Genomic DNA, 14,068 nt, shown 5'->3' with positions numbered 1-14,068 from the left:
TTTTGGTTTTTCGAGACAGGGTTTCTCTGTGGCTTTGGAGCCTGTCCTGGAACTAGCTCTGTAGACCAGGCTGGTCTCGAACTCACAGAGATCCGTCTGCCTCTGCCTCCCTAGTGCTGGGATTAAAGGCGTGCACCACCATCGCCCGGCCCACTTTCTCTTCTTTAAGATTTAATGTGGCTGGCTTTATTTTGAGGTCCTGGATGCATTTGGACTTGAGTTTTGTGCATGGTGATAGATATGGGTCTATTTTAATTCTTCTATATGTTGATATCCAGTTATGCCAGCACAACTTGTTAAATATGCTTTCTTTTTTCCATTTGGTATTTTTTGTTTCTTTATCAAAGATCAGGTGCTCGAAGATATATGGATTGATATCCGGGTCTTCTATTCAGTTCCATTGGTCCTCCTGTTTGTTCTTATGCCAATACCAGGCTGTTTTCAGTACTATAGCTCTGTAGTAGAGTTTGAAGTAGGGATTGTGATGCCTCCAGAAGTTTTTTTATTGCTCAGGATTGTTTTGGCTATCCTGGGTTTTTTGCATTTCCAAATGAAGTTGAGTACCATTCTTTTGAGGTCTTTGAAGAATTTTGCTGGGATTTTTGATGGGCAAATGTTACCACTTTCAAAGTTAGCTATTTTGATATCAGATTGAAAACTTACATGAGAACTCATCTTTTTATTTTTTTATTTTCGAGACAGGGTTTCTCTGTAGCTTTGGAGCCTGTCCTGGAACTAGCTCTTGTAGACCAGGTTGACCTCGAACACACAGAGATCTGCCTGCCTATGCCTCCCGAGTGCTGGGATTAAAGGCATGCACTACCACTGCCCGTCTAAGAACTCATTCTTATAGGTAGTTTTGGGCAATTTGTTATTGAATCAATATCTGTTGAGTTAGGATCCCTCCCCACATCAGCTGTCAGGGATCTGTTGTCCTCTTCTGGCCACATGAGCATACATTCAACAGATATGTAGACACATAGAATAAATAAAAATGTGAGGTAAAGATAAAGCTAGTATGTGTTCATTAAATTCAAAAGTTCATTAAATTTGATTAGGAGCTCTTCTTTGTGTTCCATCTGGGGCTCATCTTTCCAGCAGAAATGTGCAGGCTTCTCTTATTTTCTCTTGTTCTCCCCCACAGCATCATGTTCTTCTCATCTCACCCCCGTGAGAATTTGGATCCTTATTATTTGTTTTCCTCCCTACTGGATTAGCACAGTCAGAGGTGTAGTATCTGCACTATCTTGTGCCTTCAAGATGAAAGATGAAATCATTCCTGGTCAGGTTTCCATCCCTTATTTCTTCCTTTCCCCCTCACAACACAACTTTTAAAAGAAGAGAGAAGTGGGGGGTGGAGGGGCCAAATGTGGTGTTTACACCTTAAATCCTTGCATTGGAGAGACAGAGGTACATCTCTGTGAGTTCAAGTCCAGCCTGGTCTGTATAGTAAAACCTAGTCTCATTTAAACCATGTACATAGCTTCTGTTATTGCCGTTTTCTGCAGCTGTGTGTCAAGATCACCAAAGCTTGCATGCTGCCAAGTTTGGCTTGCCCTTGTTTCTTAGCTTTGCAGTGATTGCGAGAGAAGTCTCTTTACTTGAAATCATTGATCTCTTAATTTTCATGCCATCATACTCACCCTGAGTTTTCTTCCTACTTCCTTGCTGTTCCGTGTTAGTCTCCTGTGTTGGCAGCTTCTATTTTGGTAAATGCCAGTTGCCCTAGACACATGTGAAATCCTCCCATGGTTATATAATTGTTTTCTGGTAACTTGAATTCATAAATCAAAGCTTAAGCACAGATGCAGATGTATACACTCACAGCTTCTACTTGATTTTAGGAAGCATCTCAGACAAACTTTTATACAAAGCACAACTCTTGCTGGGTGGTGCATGCCTTTAATCCCAGCACTCAGGAGGCGGAGGCAGGCAGATCTCTGGGAGTTTGAGGCTAGCCTGGTCTAGTTCCAGGACACAGAAACCCTGTCTTGAAAAACAAAACAAAACAAAGCATAACTCTTCCAATTCTCAAGTATATTGTATACCTCTGCCTTCTTCTGTAATCCCCTTTCTATTATTTATTTATTTATTTATTTATTTATTTATTCATTCATTCATTCATTGTTGTTGTTGTTGTTGTTTGGGTCACAGTCTCTCACTACAGCCCAGGCTAGCCCAGAACTCAGTCTGAAACCTGGCTAGCCTCACATTGATTTTCCCTCTGCCTTAGCACCAGAGTGTTGAGATTCACGCACTGCTGTGCCCAGATCTTTGTCCAGTTAATTGCTGCTCATCTCAGTAAAGCAGCCTGCTCACTTACTCTGGCCAAACCTGCTCCATCAATGCCTTCTCCCCCATCCACATTCAGTCCTTGCACGTGTTCTCATCTGCTAAATGTTAAAAATGATAGAACCCTTGACAGAAACTCTGTGGCAAGTTGCTTAATACTGAATATACCCTAGACCTCTTGAGTTATACATGTTTTTATTAATGGGGCCATCCCACAAGCTTTAGTGCCCCAGTCCTACCTAGTCTCACATCTTTGTTTGCTATGATGACATCCTAACTTTTTCCACTCTAGGACCCTTTTAAGCCATGCTTTGTGTTGGCCAGACTGATGTTTGTACTGCTTTGCTTAGTAGTTAAGTGAGTTTCAGTGACCCTTAACCTTCCCATCAGTCACAGCTCTCCAGCTGCTGTGCTAGCTGTCATTGTATGCACACCTCCACGCTCTCAGTTGCTGTGTTTCACTACATTGACCTGTTCTCTTAAACACACCATGACTGTTCCTGTTTTACAACTTTTGCATTTGCTCTTTACACTGCTTTTTCTTCCTCCTGCTCAGTAACTGCTGAGTCCTTACATTTCAGTCAGAGTCCCTGTGTAGTAGAGCTCTAGATTCACTCATCCCTCGCCTTCATAGCGCTTTTCACTGTAGAAATTAGACGTGTGTGTTGGGTAATATTATTTTCAGGTATGTGATTTTGTTTACACTGCATTTGTTTAACTGTGCCTGTCTAAAACAGTGGATGGTCTAATAGAGAGCTGAGCAGCCAATAGTGAGGCAGGAGCAAGGGTAGGGGGCCGGCAGCAGAGAAAGTAAATAGAGGCAGAAACCAGGAAGAAGAGGAAGGAGAGAACAAGAAGAGGAAAACGTCAGAGGCCAGCCACCCAGCTACACAGCCAGCCATGGATTAAGAGTGAAAGTGAGGTATACAGAAATAGAGAAAGATAAAAGCCCAGAGGGAAAAGGTAGATGGGTTAATTTAAGAAAAGCTGGCAAAAAAACAAGCCAAGATAAAGCTCAGAATTCATAATTATTTGTGATTTATTTGGAAGCTGGGTGATAGGCCCTGCAAAAAGCCAAAAGAGTAAAACCTCACACAACACACGTGTCTCTTTTCACTGGGAGGAGGGGCATGTGTGGGCATGTGAAGGTCAGAGGACAGCTTCCAGGTGTGACTCTTTCCTTCCATCATGATTCCACGGACCAGCTGAGATTATGAGGCCTGCATGACAAGAGCTCTTATCTGTGGGCTAACTTGTAGACCCTTTTTACAATTTCTTTCTATACACTAGAATGTGAGCTACAAGAGGGCAGCGTGTGATGTTTCAGCTAGGGAATCCTAGCCCCTTGAAACTGCATGGCAGTGCTGCAAACTGTCAGCAAGTATATATTATAGTTGCAGGCATATGTGTTTATTCAGCAATACATTCATAATGCAGAATGCACATACATGCTTCATAGCAGTAAACAGTTATAATGGTGTTTTCTTTTGATTTAATATATTAACAGAACCGGAAAGGATGTATCTCAGAAGTGGTCTCCAGTAGTGACAACACCATCGGAGACTTATCTGTGAAGACCTTACGGTTAGTACCAAGTTCATTATTGTTTCTAGGAAATTGACATCATTTGTCTTTACAGTCTGAGGCTTTTTCTATTGGAAGTATACTTAAGAGAATTTGATATTAAAATACTGTTCTATGTGGAAAGTTAGAGCTTCTTTTTTACTGTTTATTTATTCATTCATTTATTTATTTATTTATTATGTATACAATATTCTGTCTACATGTATGCCTGCAGGCCAGAAGAGGGCACCAGACCTCATTCCAGATGGTTGTGAGCCACCATGTGGTTGCTGGGAATTGAACTCAGGACCTTTGGAAGAGCAGGCAATGCTCTTAACCGCTGAGCCATCTCTCTAACCCCTTTTTGTACTGTTTAGTTGGCTAAGTTAGAAACTCAACAAAGCTTTAAACTATTTTCTTTCAGTTGTTTTATTTGTTTGTTTTTTGTTTTATTATTTTGTATGTCATGTTTTCATTCTTGTAAGCAGTCATTATTAAAACTAATATTTTTTTCAGGCCTAAAAACTGTCCTATTTATTGTGACGTGGGGTGGGTGGAGTGAATTATCACTTTTTAATACCTCTGTCTGGTTGTTCAGTTCTGACTCAGATGCCCTCTTTCTCTTCTCTTCAATTATGTATGTTTTGTGTTCTTTTGTGAGCTAGTGAGATTTAATTATGTATACCAAAATACACAGCTCTTTCTTATTAAAATTGTTTTCATGCGATATATTTTAATCATTTACCTCTCATCCAGCTCCTAGATCCTCCCTTCCCAAATGACTTTATGTCCATTCTCTCAAGAGGGGACAAAAAGCAAAACAAAAATGAAAAGCAGAATAGTCAAAAGAAAGACAAAAAAGAAAAAGAAAAAAATGCTCAATAAAACATCCACAGAAATACCACTGAGTCTGTTTTGTACTGGCCTGTTCTGGAGTGTAGTTGACAGACCCAGTGAGACTTCATTGGAGAAAACTGATTTTCTCTTTGCCAGCATGAACTCTCCAGCTCTTAATTATACCATTTTGTGAGTTCAACTAACATATAGCTATAGATCCAAAACTTGGGAGGCTGATGCAGGAGAATAGTTATTCAAGATGGCCTGGGCTACATGGCTAAACCTTGGCTCATAACAAACAAAAAAACTAGAAAAGCTACCGAATGTGGCCTCAGTCTGGGCGGTGCTAGCACATTGGGGCTGCCCATGTGCTGAGGATGTGCCCGTGTTCTTGGCCTGCACCACGATGCCGGGAGGACAAACAGTGATTCCAGATGGTGGCTCTTAGCCCCAAGGGTGGACTGCCTGCCATAGATGGGGCTTTGTCATCCTCACTATAAAGTTCTAGCTGCACACATCACTATCAAACTTCCTGAGTTTTAAAACTGTTGGATTTTAAGACACAACAAATGAAGTTAGCGGAGGTGAGGTAACCAGATTGTTATTAGACTTCAAAAAAATTAGTAGTTCCCGCTGCTCTATTATAAAACCTATATTTTAATATTATAAAGTGGGAAATTTTTACAAATTTAAATTACAGATTGTCAATACAAGTTTTGAGTTAATAAAGCAAACTAGAATTCAGGTTTCAAAGAAAACAAAGGGGGCTACAGTTTCAGAAGAATCTAGAGTTGATACCATTTAAGCATGCACCATCACCAAACGATAGCTCCCACAGTGATAAGATAAGTGAAGAGCTGAGTAACCAAACTTCATTCTTAAAAACTTTGAGGCAGTTTGGATTGACTGCGCCTTTTGTGACCTGAAGTTAGATTAAATACCAGGTGTCATGTGAGCAGCATTTGGTTTTCTGTGATAGGGAACAAGGATTTGTAGATTTGGACTGGAATTGTGAAATGATATCACAAGCTTATAGCCTGGGAAAATGTTGAATTTGGAGTTTTCTTTTTATATAATTGCTAAGATTTCTGTTTCTTATTCTTTAAGGCAAACTGCTCTTGAAGAAAATGACTGGCCTTTCCAAACCAAAGGTAAGTTGGTTTGAAAATCTAAAAATACTGATCTATGTGAATAAGTAACCTAATTACTTTTTTTTCCATTTTCTTCCTTATTTTTAACTTTTAAGTCTGTTTATCTGTTATTCTGCTCAAAGAACCTTGATCTTACATAGACTGATAGGGGATTAAAAGAATCCCTTCAAAGCCTGAGTGGTAGCTTATACCTATAATCTCAGCACTCGGGAGGGTGAGTATCCTACTTAGGGTCACTATTACTGTGATGAAATACCAAAAGCAGCTTGGAGAGGTAACCAGATTGTTATTAGACTTCAAAAAAATTAAAGCATAACATTGTTTTCCTCATTTGTTTCTTAAATATTCAGAACCAAGTTCTACTGTTCCTCCAGACACACTGGGGAGTGATTTTGATTCAGGTAAAGTCGAGCCTTCTGATGACATCTTACCTAAGACTGTGTCTTTCCGTCGCCACTTAAAGAAAGATTTTAGTAATGTAAGTTGCTCCACTGCTTTGGAGGACTGTGAAGCCAGTCACTGGGTGGGACAGTCTTTGGAAGTTAGAAGAAGTGGGTGTAAAGACCCAACTATAACTCTGCACGAACTTGAAAATGTAGAACAAAATGTTTGCCTGTGGAACAAGGACCAAATTAACTTATCCCCTAGACTGACTTACCCAGGAAAGAATGCTAAAACAAAAGTCATTTTACCATCCAAACCTGAACAAACAGAACATAAGCACCAACGTGCACAGAAAAGAGCAAAGCGGAGAACAGCCAACCAGAAATGCAAATCAAAATCCTCACTGAGGTGTAAGGGCAAGAAAATCAAAGATAAGCACGCTTTACAACCCACAAAATTGGATAGGTCTATTGGTTCTGGCGATGCTTATGATTTTAATGTGGAAGAGCGTGTTCATCTTACTCCTTTCCGACAAAAAATGAGCAGTGGTTCCAGTGAAGAAATTAACAGAGGTGACCAGGAAGGGAATGCTTCCGATCTGAGTGCCTCTGAGGATGAGGCCAGTGACATCTACCTGCCTCCTTGCAAGCACTTGATAGACCACACCAGAGAATCAGACAGACCAGTCACCAGGCCTCGGCCTAAAAGGGAACTCAAGTACACGGGTGAAAAAGATAAGGAGAAGACTCTGCCAACCAGAACTCCTACTGGTAAGCAGTGGGCTTATTTGCCTGAGTTTTGAATGTTTCTGCTAAAAGGTTGCCCAATGCTGATGATTCTTAGATACTATACTGCCATCTGTTTCTCTGGGGAGTCTAGAGACTTTCCATATGTGTTCTCCGTAAGGGAAGTTATAGCCTGATTAAACAGTAGGGGTAGAAAATGGAAACATAGCTCTGTTATTCTGGCTTACTTGAAGCAAATAGGAATCTTACAGGAGTATTACTTCTCGGGGTCTGATTCCTATTGGAGAGGAGGCTTTTGAGCAGGGTAAAGAGAGGACAGGTTGTGGTTGGATTGATTAAAAGATCTTTACACTTGTGATCCCCTGGAAAATGAAAAAGAAAAAACTCATTTTAATGGACTTATATATTTAATTTAACAGGAAACTTGACTTATTTTCTAGTTGAAGGTGAGCTTATGAGAGAAAGAAGTTCTTTTCTCATCTGCTGAAAACTTTAGCTCAGAAACCCATGCATTTATTTTATCAAAGTGGTTCAGTGTTAGTCATCAGCCTACACCTACTCACAAAGACTTCGTTGAGAGTTTTGATTCTTGTGGCAATAGCTCCATGCTGTCAGGTCCTATCATCTTCAGAATGTTGTCACATTGTAACAGCTCAGTTGGCATGTTTGATTTGCTTTACTGGGATATTAAAGTCTGAAACAATGAATTAACTTTCCTAGTTAAGCAGCTGAACAGTATAGCTTGTAAAAAAGTGTTTTAAAACTATGTATCATGAGAACCCGCTCTCTTTGCTCTACTTTAAATAAAAATGCTTTAATGATAGAATAAGTTGAGCAGGATTGGCAAACTTGATAATTATTGAAGTCGAGTAACATGGGGCATAGTTGAACTGTTTGTTACCTCTTCTGTGTTCTTTTGACAACAATAAGGTTTCACAAAGAACAAAAACACTTAAATAGTTTGATCCCAGAATATCAGCATCATTACCTGGAAACAGCCATAATCCCAGGTTCTATCCTGTCCCTTGAATTAGAATTTGAGTGTCTTTACAAGTTCCCCTGGGGGTTTATAAACACACATGGTGTGGGAAGCATTATTCTAGACTAGAACAGCTGGTCTAACCCTGTTGCTTGGAGGTAGTCTACATTCATACTGGATTGGTTGTATGTTTGTGGTGGTAGGAAAGTATCTGACACCCAGACACTCTGTAGTTCAAAACCTCTGTTGGAGAAGATTGTCTTTCCGTATTCTCACTATGTGTGTGGTACCTGCCTCCCAAATAGATGTAGCTTTGAGATGATAGAGGACCTGGGTGTTAATGACGGGAAAGACATCTGAATTTTTGTAACATTAGCACCGGGGGGGAACACGTTTTATCCTGGTCTTCATGGTCTGATGGAGAGTTCTTGTATGTTTAATGGAATGACTTTGTGGTCAGTGGGCTCCAACAGTGTCACAAACTTTGGTGTTGACCGGGACCGGAACTTTGGTGATTCTAAGGAACTAAAATACAGTTTCATACTTTAAACCAACTCATAACATCTAAGCTATTGGGGAAGAAGATTACATTTTAGTAAATAGTTCTGTTGTAGCTAATAGTTCTTTACATCTACCATAGTTTCTACATTTTCTGGCTTGAAAAAAAGAAAAAAAAAAGAGGAAGTTTTGTAGATGGAAGTTTTTGTCCCACCCAGTCCCACAGCCATTCAGCCCCAACCAAACACACAGAGGATTGTAATTGTAAACTGGTTGTCTTACTATTATTATTATTATTATTATACAATACAGGCTTATTATTAACTAAATCTTTCAACTTAAATTAACCCGTAATTCTTATCTATGTTTAGCCACGTGACACGGTACCTTACTCAATGAGGCATTCTTATCCTGCTTCCTTTGCCCCTGGATGGTGACTGTAGACTGAGCCTTTCCTCTTCCCAGAATTTTCCTAGTCTGGTCGCCCCTCATATACTTCCTGCCTGGTTGCCAGTCAGCCTTTTATTAAATCAATAAAAGTGACAAATCTTTAAAGGATACAAGACCAGTATCCCACAGCAAAGTTATTAAAGCATAGATCATGAAGTGCCAGGTATTTTGTGTGTTTAAAAATATGTAATTGGCCATAGTTTTATTTCTGTGGTTTGTATCCCTTGGATTCATATTCAGTAAACACTATATTGTAGGTATGCCATGCAAGAATCAAGACTTATCTGGTTGTAGCCTAAAGGATGTCACCAATATCCTGCTGTCTCCTGTAGTGAAAATCAGGAAACTTTCTCTGTCTCCAAAAAGGCGTGAAGATAGCCCAGCCATGCCTCTGCCTAAGCGCAAGTGCTCCACCATCACAAGCTATAAGGAGCCAACACTCGCTTCGTAAGTACTGTGTGGACTCATCTGTAACGACTCTTATGGGAGGGCTGAAGAAGGGCTTTAGTCATGAATGAGTTGTTTTTGAGGACTAGGACTGGCCTATTGTTATACTAATCCTGTGCTGAATATAATACTGTTATATGTGTAATCATACCTGAAATCTTTTTTATTTATAGGAAACTAAGAAGAGGGGACCCTTTCACAGACTTGTGTTTCTTGGATTCTCCTATTTTCAAGCAAAAAAAGGATATGAGACGTCCTAAAAGAAGTACAAAGCACACACAGTAACTCCTTTGGTTGGATGCTATCAAAGAGGATCCTTCTCTGTTACCTGATAAAGTCTGAGCAGTGGGCAGAACCATCCCTTATCAAGCTCTGGGTCAGGACCTATACTTTGTAGTTGTGCGGATTGCTACCAATCTAAAATTTCTCCAGCAGGGGAATTTCAGAGTTTAAGTTTTATAAAGATAGGATATGGATCGCTTGTGAATCCTTGACCTCATAAGACATACCATAAGTTGCTGAGAATCCCTTATTCTACTACTGAGTCTTTGGGTAAACTATATGTGGAATCACAATTAAGAGAATTGGTAGTTTTGGTTCTGGGACAAGGTTGTGAACTCTGTGTGTGACATCATTCTTCATCAGAATCAACGTATCATGGACCTCAGGCTAGCCCTTCATGTTGTCAGAAGTCTGCAAGTATAAATATGTGACTAGTAAGTTTCTGGGTTTGATAAATGTATTTAATGAAATAACTGAACTTCTGCAGGTGTGTATATATTTCTTTAAACTGAAATCACTATAAGTGGTCCATTTTTAAAGAACACTGAAGTGTGGCCATTGTAAGGTCTGGCTGTACATAATGGTGGCCATTGTGTTTACCTTCTGCTCTTAACTGTCAAGTAACCTTGATTATCTTCCTTTCTGGCCTTAACCACTCCCAGCTTGTTTCCTCATCTGTTTTCCCTGTCAACTCTCCTTTTCTCTTCACATTAGATTGTCTTAATCAAGTTACCTGCAGCCTTCAGGCCCCAAACCAAGACATTTCAGTTTGTGGCTCAGTAGTGAACACTTGTGTCATTCGGGCAAGGCCTAGGAGTAAATCCCACTGCAAACAACAGAAGGGCCTAGTGTTCATCTCAGACTGTCCACCGTGACTTCTTGCAGTACGTTCAGTCATGCTGAGAGCTCTTCTCTGTTGCTCGTGTGCATCCCACTCTCCCATTAAAGTCTTATTTCCAGCCACGCTTCTATTTCAGCGCCGAAGACGGAACCCAAGGTCCTGTGTGTGACAGGAGCACAGCCACAGCAGTCTAGAGCCTCGCTGTTTATCTTTTGTAATATCACAGTACCTCCGGGGCGACCATTTTACCTAAGAATAAATACAAGTCCACTTTCATCTCAGTGGGCCTCATGTGGCTACGATTACCACAGTGCTGCCTACTCAGAGGTAGACTGTATCCTGGTCCACACCAAGCAAGCTGGCTTGTGGGCCATGCTTCATACAAGCTAAGTTTAGTTTTTATGTATTTAAAAAGTCAAAAACATGAGATTCCATCTTACACCTTAAGAATGGCTAAGATCAGAAACACTGATGACAACTTATGCTGAAGAGGTTGTGGGGAAAGGGGGACACGTCTGCATTGCTGGGGGGAATGCAAGCTGGTACAACCCCTTTGGATTCCAGTGTGGCGATTTCTCAGAAAATTAGGAAACAACCTTCCTCAAGACCCAGTAATACCACTTTTGGGTATATATTCCAAAGGATGCTCAATCGTGCCACAAGGACATGTGCTCAACTATGTTCATAGCAGTATTGTTTGTCATAGCCAGAACCTGGAAACAACCTAAATGCCCCTCAACCGAAGAATGGATAAGGAAAATGTGGTACATTTACACAGTGGAGTACTACACAGCAGAAAAAATAATGACATCTTGAATTTTGCATGAAAATGGATGGAGGTAGAAAACATTATTTTGAGTGAGGTAACCCGGACACAGAAAGACGATCATCACAGGAACTCTCACTCATAGGTGGTTTTTAAACATAAAGCAAAGAAAATCAGCCTACAAAACACAACCCCAGAGAACAATGAGGACCCTGAGAGTCTTACATAGCTCTAATCTACATGGGAAGTAGAAAGTAGAAAAAGACATGGTCTCCTGAGTAAATTGGGAGCATAGGGACCTTGGGGGAGGGTTGAAGGCAGAGAAAAATGTAGAGCTCAATAAAAATCAAAAAAAAAAAAAAGAATAGAACAAAAAAAAGGTCAAAAACAAAACATTAACATTTGAATTAAATTTGCTACTTAGCCTGTGGAACCCCAGCTATTTTATATCCTGGTTCATTTTCAAAATTTTTTTTATGGCCTGTTATGATGGTCCATACCTATAATCTCAGCACTGTAGAGGCTGAGGCAGGAGGATCCTGTCTTACACAAACTGTGCTACATTGTTGGGACCATTTGGAGCCCTGGCCTCTGGCTGCTCTCCCCTGCTAGTGACCTTTCTTGACCTTCTGAAAGCTGTGTCCAGCTCTGCTTCCTGAGCAGGTGTTGCCTTGTCCTTGATTGCGGGTCAGGGGATGAGGTTTTCACCTCTTGGCCTATCTGATTGTGTTGGGTATTAAAGCCTCCGTGGTGTTATTCAATAAAGGGCTTCTTTTACCATGGACTAAAGGGGTGTGTGTGTGTGTGTGTGTGTGTGTGTGTGTGTGTGTGTTTAATCCTGACGTCCTTCGCTTGGGTTTTGGTTTCAGGCCATGCAGGTGCGTCACTACATAATCTCAAAAAGGCAAAAACCATTTTTCTACTTTCTTCTGTAGACACCTAAATGTTTATTGCAAAGATCTTTGTGCTGTGTCAGCCTTGACCCTTCCTGTATACGGTCACTGTTATCTTTCCAATTTTAGTACAAGCACCAGTCACTGTTACCTTAAAACTGCTATTAGACTTTTTTAGTCTTTGTCATGTTTTTGTATTCCATGCAGTATGTGTTTATAGGCTGTTAAGGGTTTTGTGTGCACATTTCTGTCTGATAGGCACTGTATATATATTGTATATACTGATTTATAATTGACTTAAGTGTTTGAGACTTACCATGTTGGTAGATATAGATTATTTCTGTTATACAATATCTTAGAAATAAACCAGACTTAGCGCCTCTTTGAGAAATAGTTATCACTTGTTATGTTAAATATTATAACTGCAATTAATATTCTTTACCTCTCCAGGGCCTTCTGTAAAGGCCAGGCTTCTCAGCAGAGTGTTTCATGATGTTCAGCCAGGTTTTCTGACACATCTGCTTATACCCTAGCCTCACATTAATCTCTTACTTCTGAATGCCCTTCTCCAATAATGTCCTAAAAGCTGACATTCAACTGTCGTACTTCATTACCTTTGTAAAAGGTGTTAAGAGGATCAAGTCTAGCTGGGTGTGCTGGTGCTCAAGGAAACAGAGGCAAAGGGATCTCTGAGTTTGAGGCCAGCCTGGTCTGCAGAGCAAGTTCCAGGACAGTCAGTGCTACACAGACAAACTTTGTCTTTGAAACCCATCCCCCAAAAAGAGAGAGATTGTGAAAGAGAAATAAAAAAGTAGCAAAAGTAGCAAGGGGGCATGTGTTTATTATTAATAGATGGAAGGAACTAAAATATATATTCCAGCTTTATGTTTCTAGACAAGATGGAGAGCTGCAGCTTGAAGGAGGATTCATTCGGTGTGCCACAACCACATGACAGCATTCACTGGCTCTTGGCATTAAATCCTGTTCAGTAGTGGTCAATTAATGAATAAAAAGTATCTGCCAGAGATGTAGAATGGTAGATTATGTGTGGGAACCTGGGCTTCAAAATCCAACACCACAGCAAAAGAGTAAAACTAACATGGAGATGAACTGTGTAATTTATAAAAATAATAAATAAAGCCTAGACCTGGAGATGAAAGGACTCAGGCCAGTGAGATGATTTTGTAACAGCACTTGCCACGACTGATTAGCTTACATTTGATCCACAGAACCCATATGGTAGGAGGAGAAGACCAACTCTACAAAGATGTCTTCTGCCACATATAAAATAAATACTGGTTTGTTTTTTTAAATTTCACAAGGAGCCACAGGCTTGGTGGTTCAGTTCATGTCTTAATCCCAGTATGCAGAAGCATGAGCCAGAGAGTACAAATTTCATGGTCTCATCAAATGGCAGGACTCATCTTTGGACTAGAAAGGACCAATGAGGGACTTTTCATCTGCCTCCTTCACAGCAGTGGTACTGGGCTGGATCCAGCTGTCAAAGTTATCACAGCAATGAGATGGCATAACAGGGGGTGCTTGCTACCAAAACTGATGACATGAGTTTGAGCCTCTAGAACAGTGGTTCTCAACCTTCCTAATGTGGTGACCCCCCCAAACAAAAACTATTTCTATTGCTACTCTATATAACTGTAATTTTCCTATGGTTATGAATCATAATGTAAATATCTGTGCTTTCCGGTGGTCCTTGGGGGTTGAGAACCACTGCAAAAAGCAGCTTCCATTTAATGCCTGTAGAAGAACATCAAGAATATGAATACAAGCCGGGCAGTGGTGGCGCACGCCTTTAATCCCAGCACTCGGGAGGCAGAGGCAGACGGATCTCTGTGAGTTCGAGACCAGCCTGGTCTACAAGAGCTAGTCCCAGGACAGGCTCCAAAACCACAGAGAAACCCTGTCTCGAAAAACCAAAAAA

The 14,068-nt window shown here is 40.5% G+C and overlaps 1 protein-coding gene across 1 annotated transcript in view; it reads left to right on the top strand.

Moving 5' to 3' along the window:
* Sgo1 (shugoshin 1) overlaps positions 1 to 13,221 on the top strand; it is a 19,460-nt gene extending 6,239 nt beyond the window's left edge. Inside the window, exons 4-8 of the mRNA XM_050165090.1 lie at positions 3,800 to 3,876; positions 5,800 to 5,843; positions 6,194 to 6,997; positions 9,158 to 9,347; positions 9,521 to 13,221. Of these exons, the coding sequence (XP_050021047.1) occupies positions 3,800 to 3,876; positions 5,800 to 5,843; positions 6,194 to 6,997; positions 9,158 to 9,347; positions 9,521 to 9,632 (1,227 nt within the window). The 3' untranslated portion in view covers positions 9,633 to 13,221. The remainder of the gene's footprint in view (positions 1 to 3,799; positions 3,877 to 5,799; positions 5,844 to 6,193; positions 6,998 to 9,157; positions 9,348 to 9,520) is intronic.
* Positions 13,222 to 14,068: the final 847 nt, after the last annotated feature.

This window comes from Alexandromys fortis, unplaced genomic scaffold (assembly GCF_014885135.2).
Source record: "Alexandromys fortis isolate MF-2015 unplaced genomic scaffold, M_Fortis_MF-2015_v1.1 scaffold_121, whole genome shotgun sequence".
Taxonomy (NCBI): Eukaryota; Metazoa; Chordata; class Mammalia; order Rodentia; family Cricetidae; genus Alexandromys; species Alexandromys fortis.
Note: the sequence above shows the minus strand (reverse complement) of the source record. Positions and strands in the feature narration are given on the sequence as shown.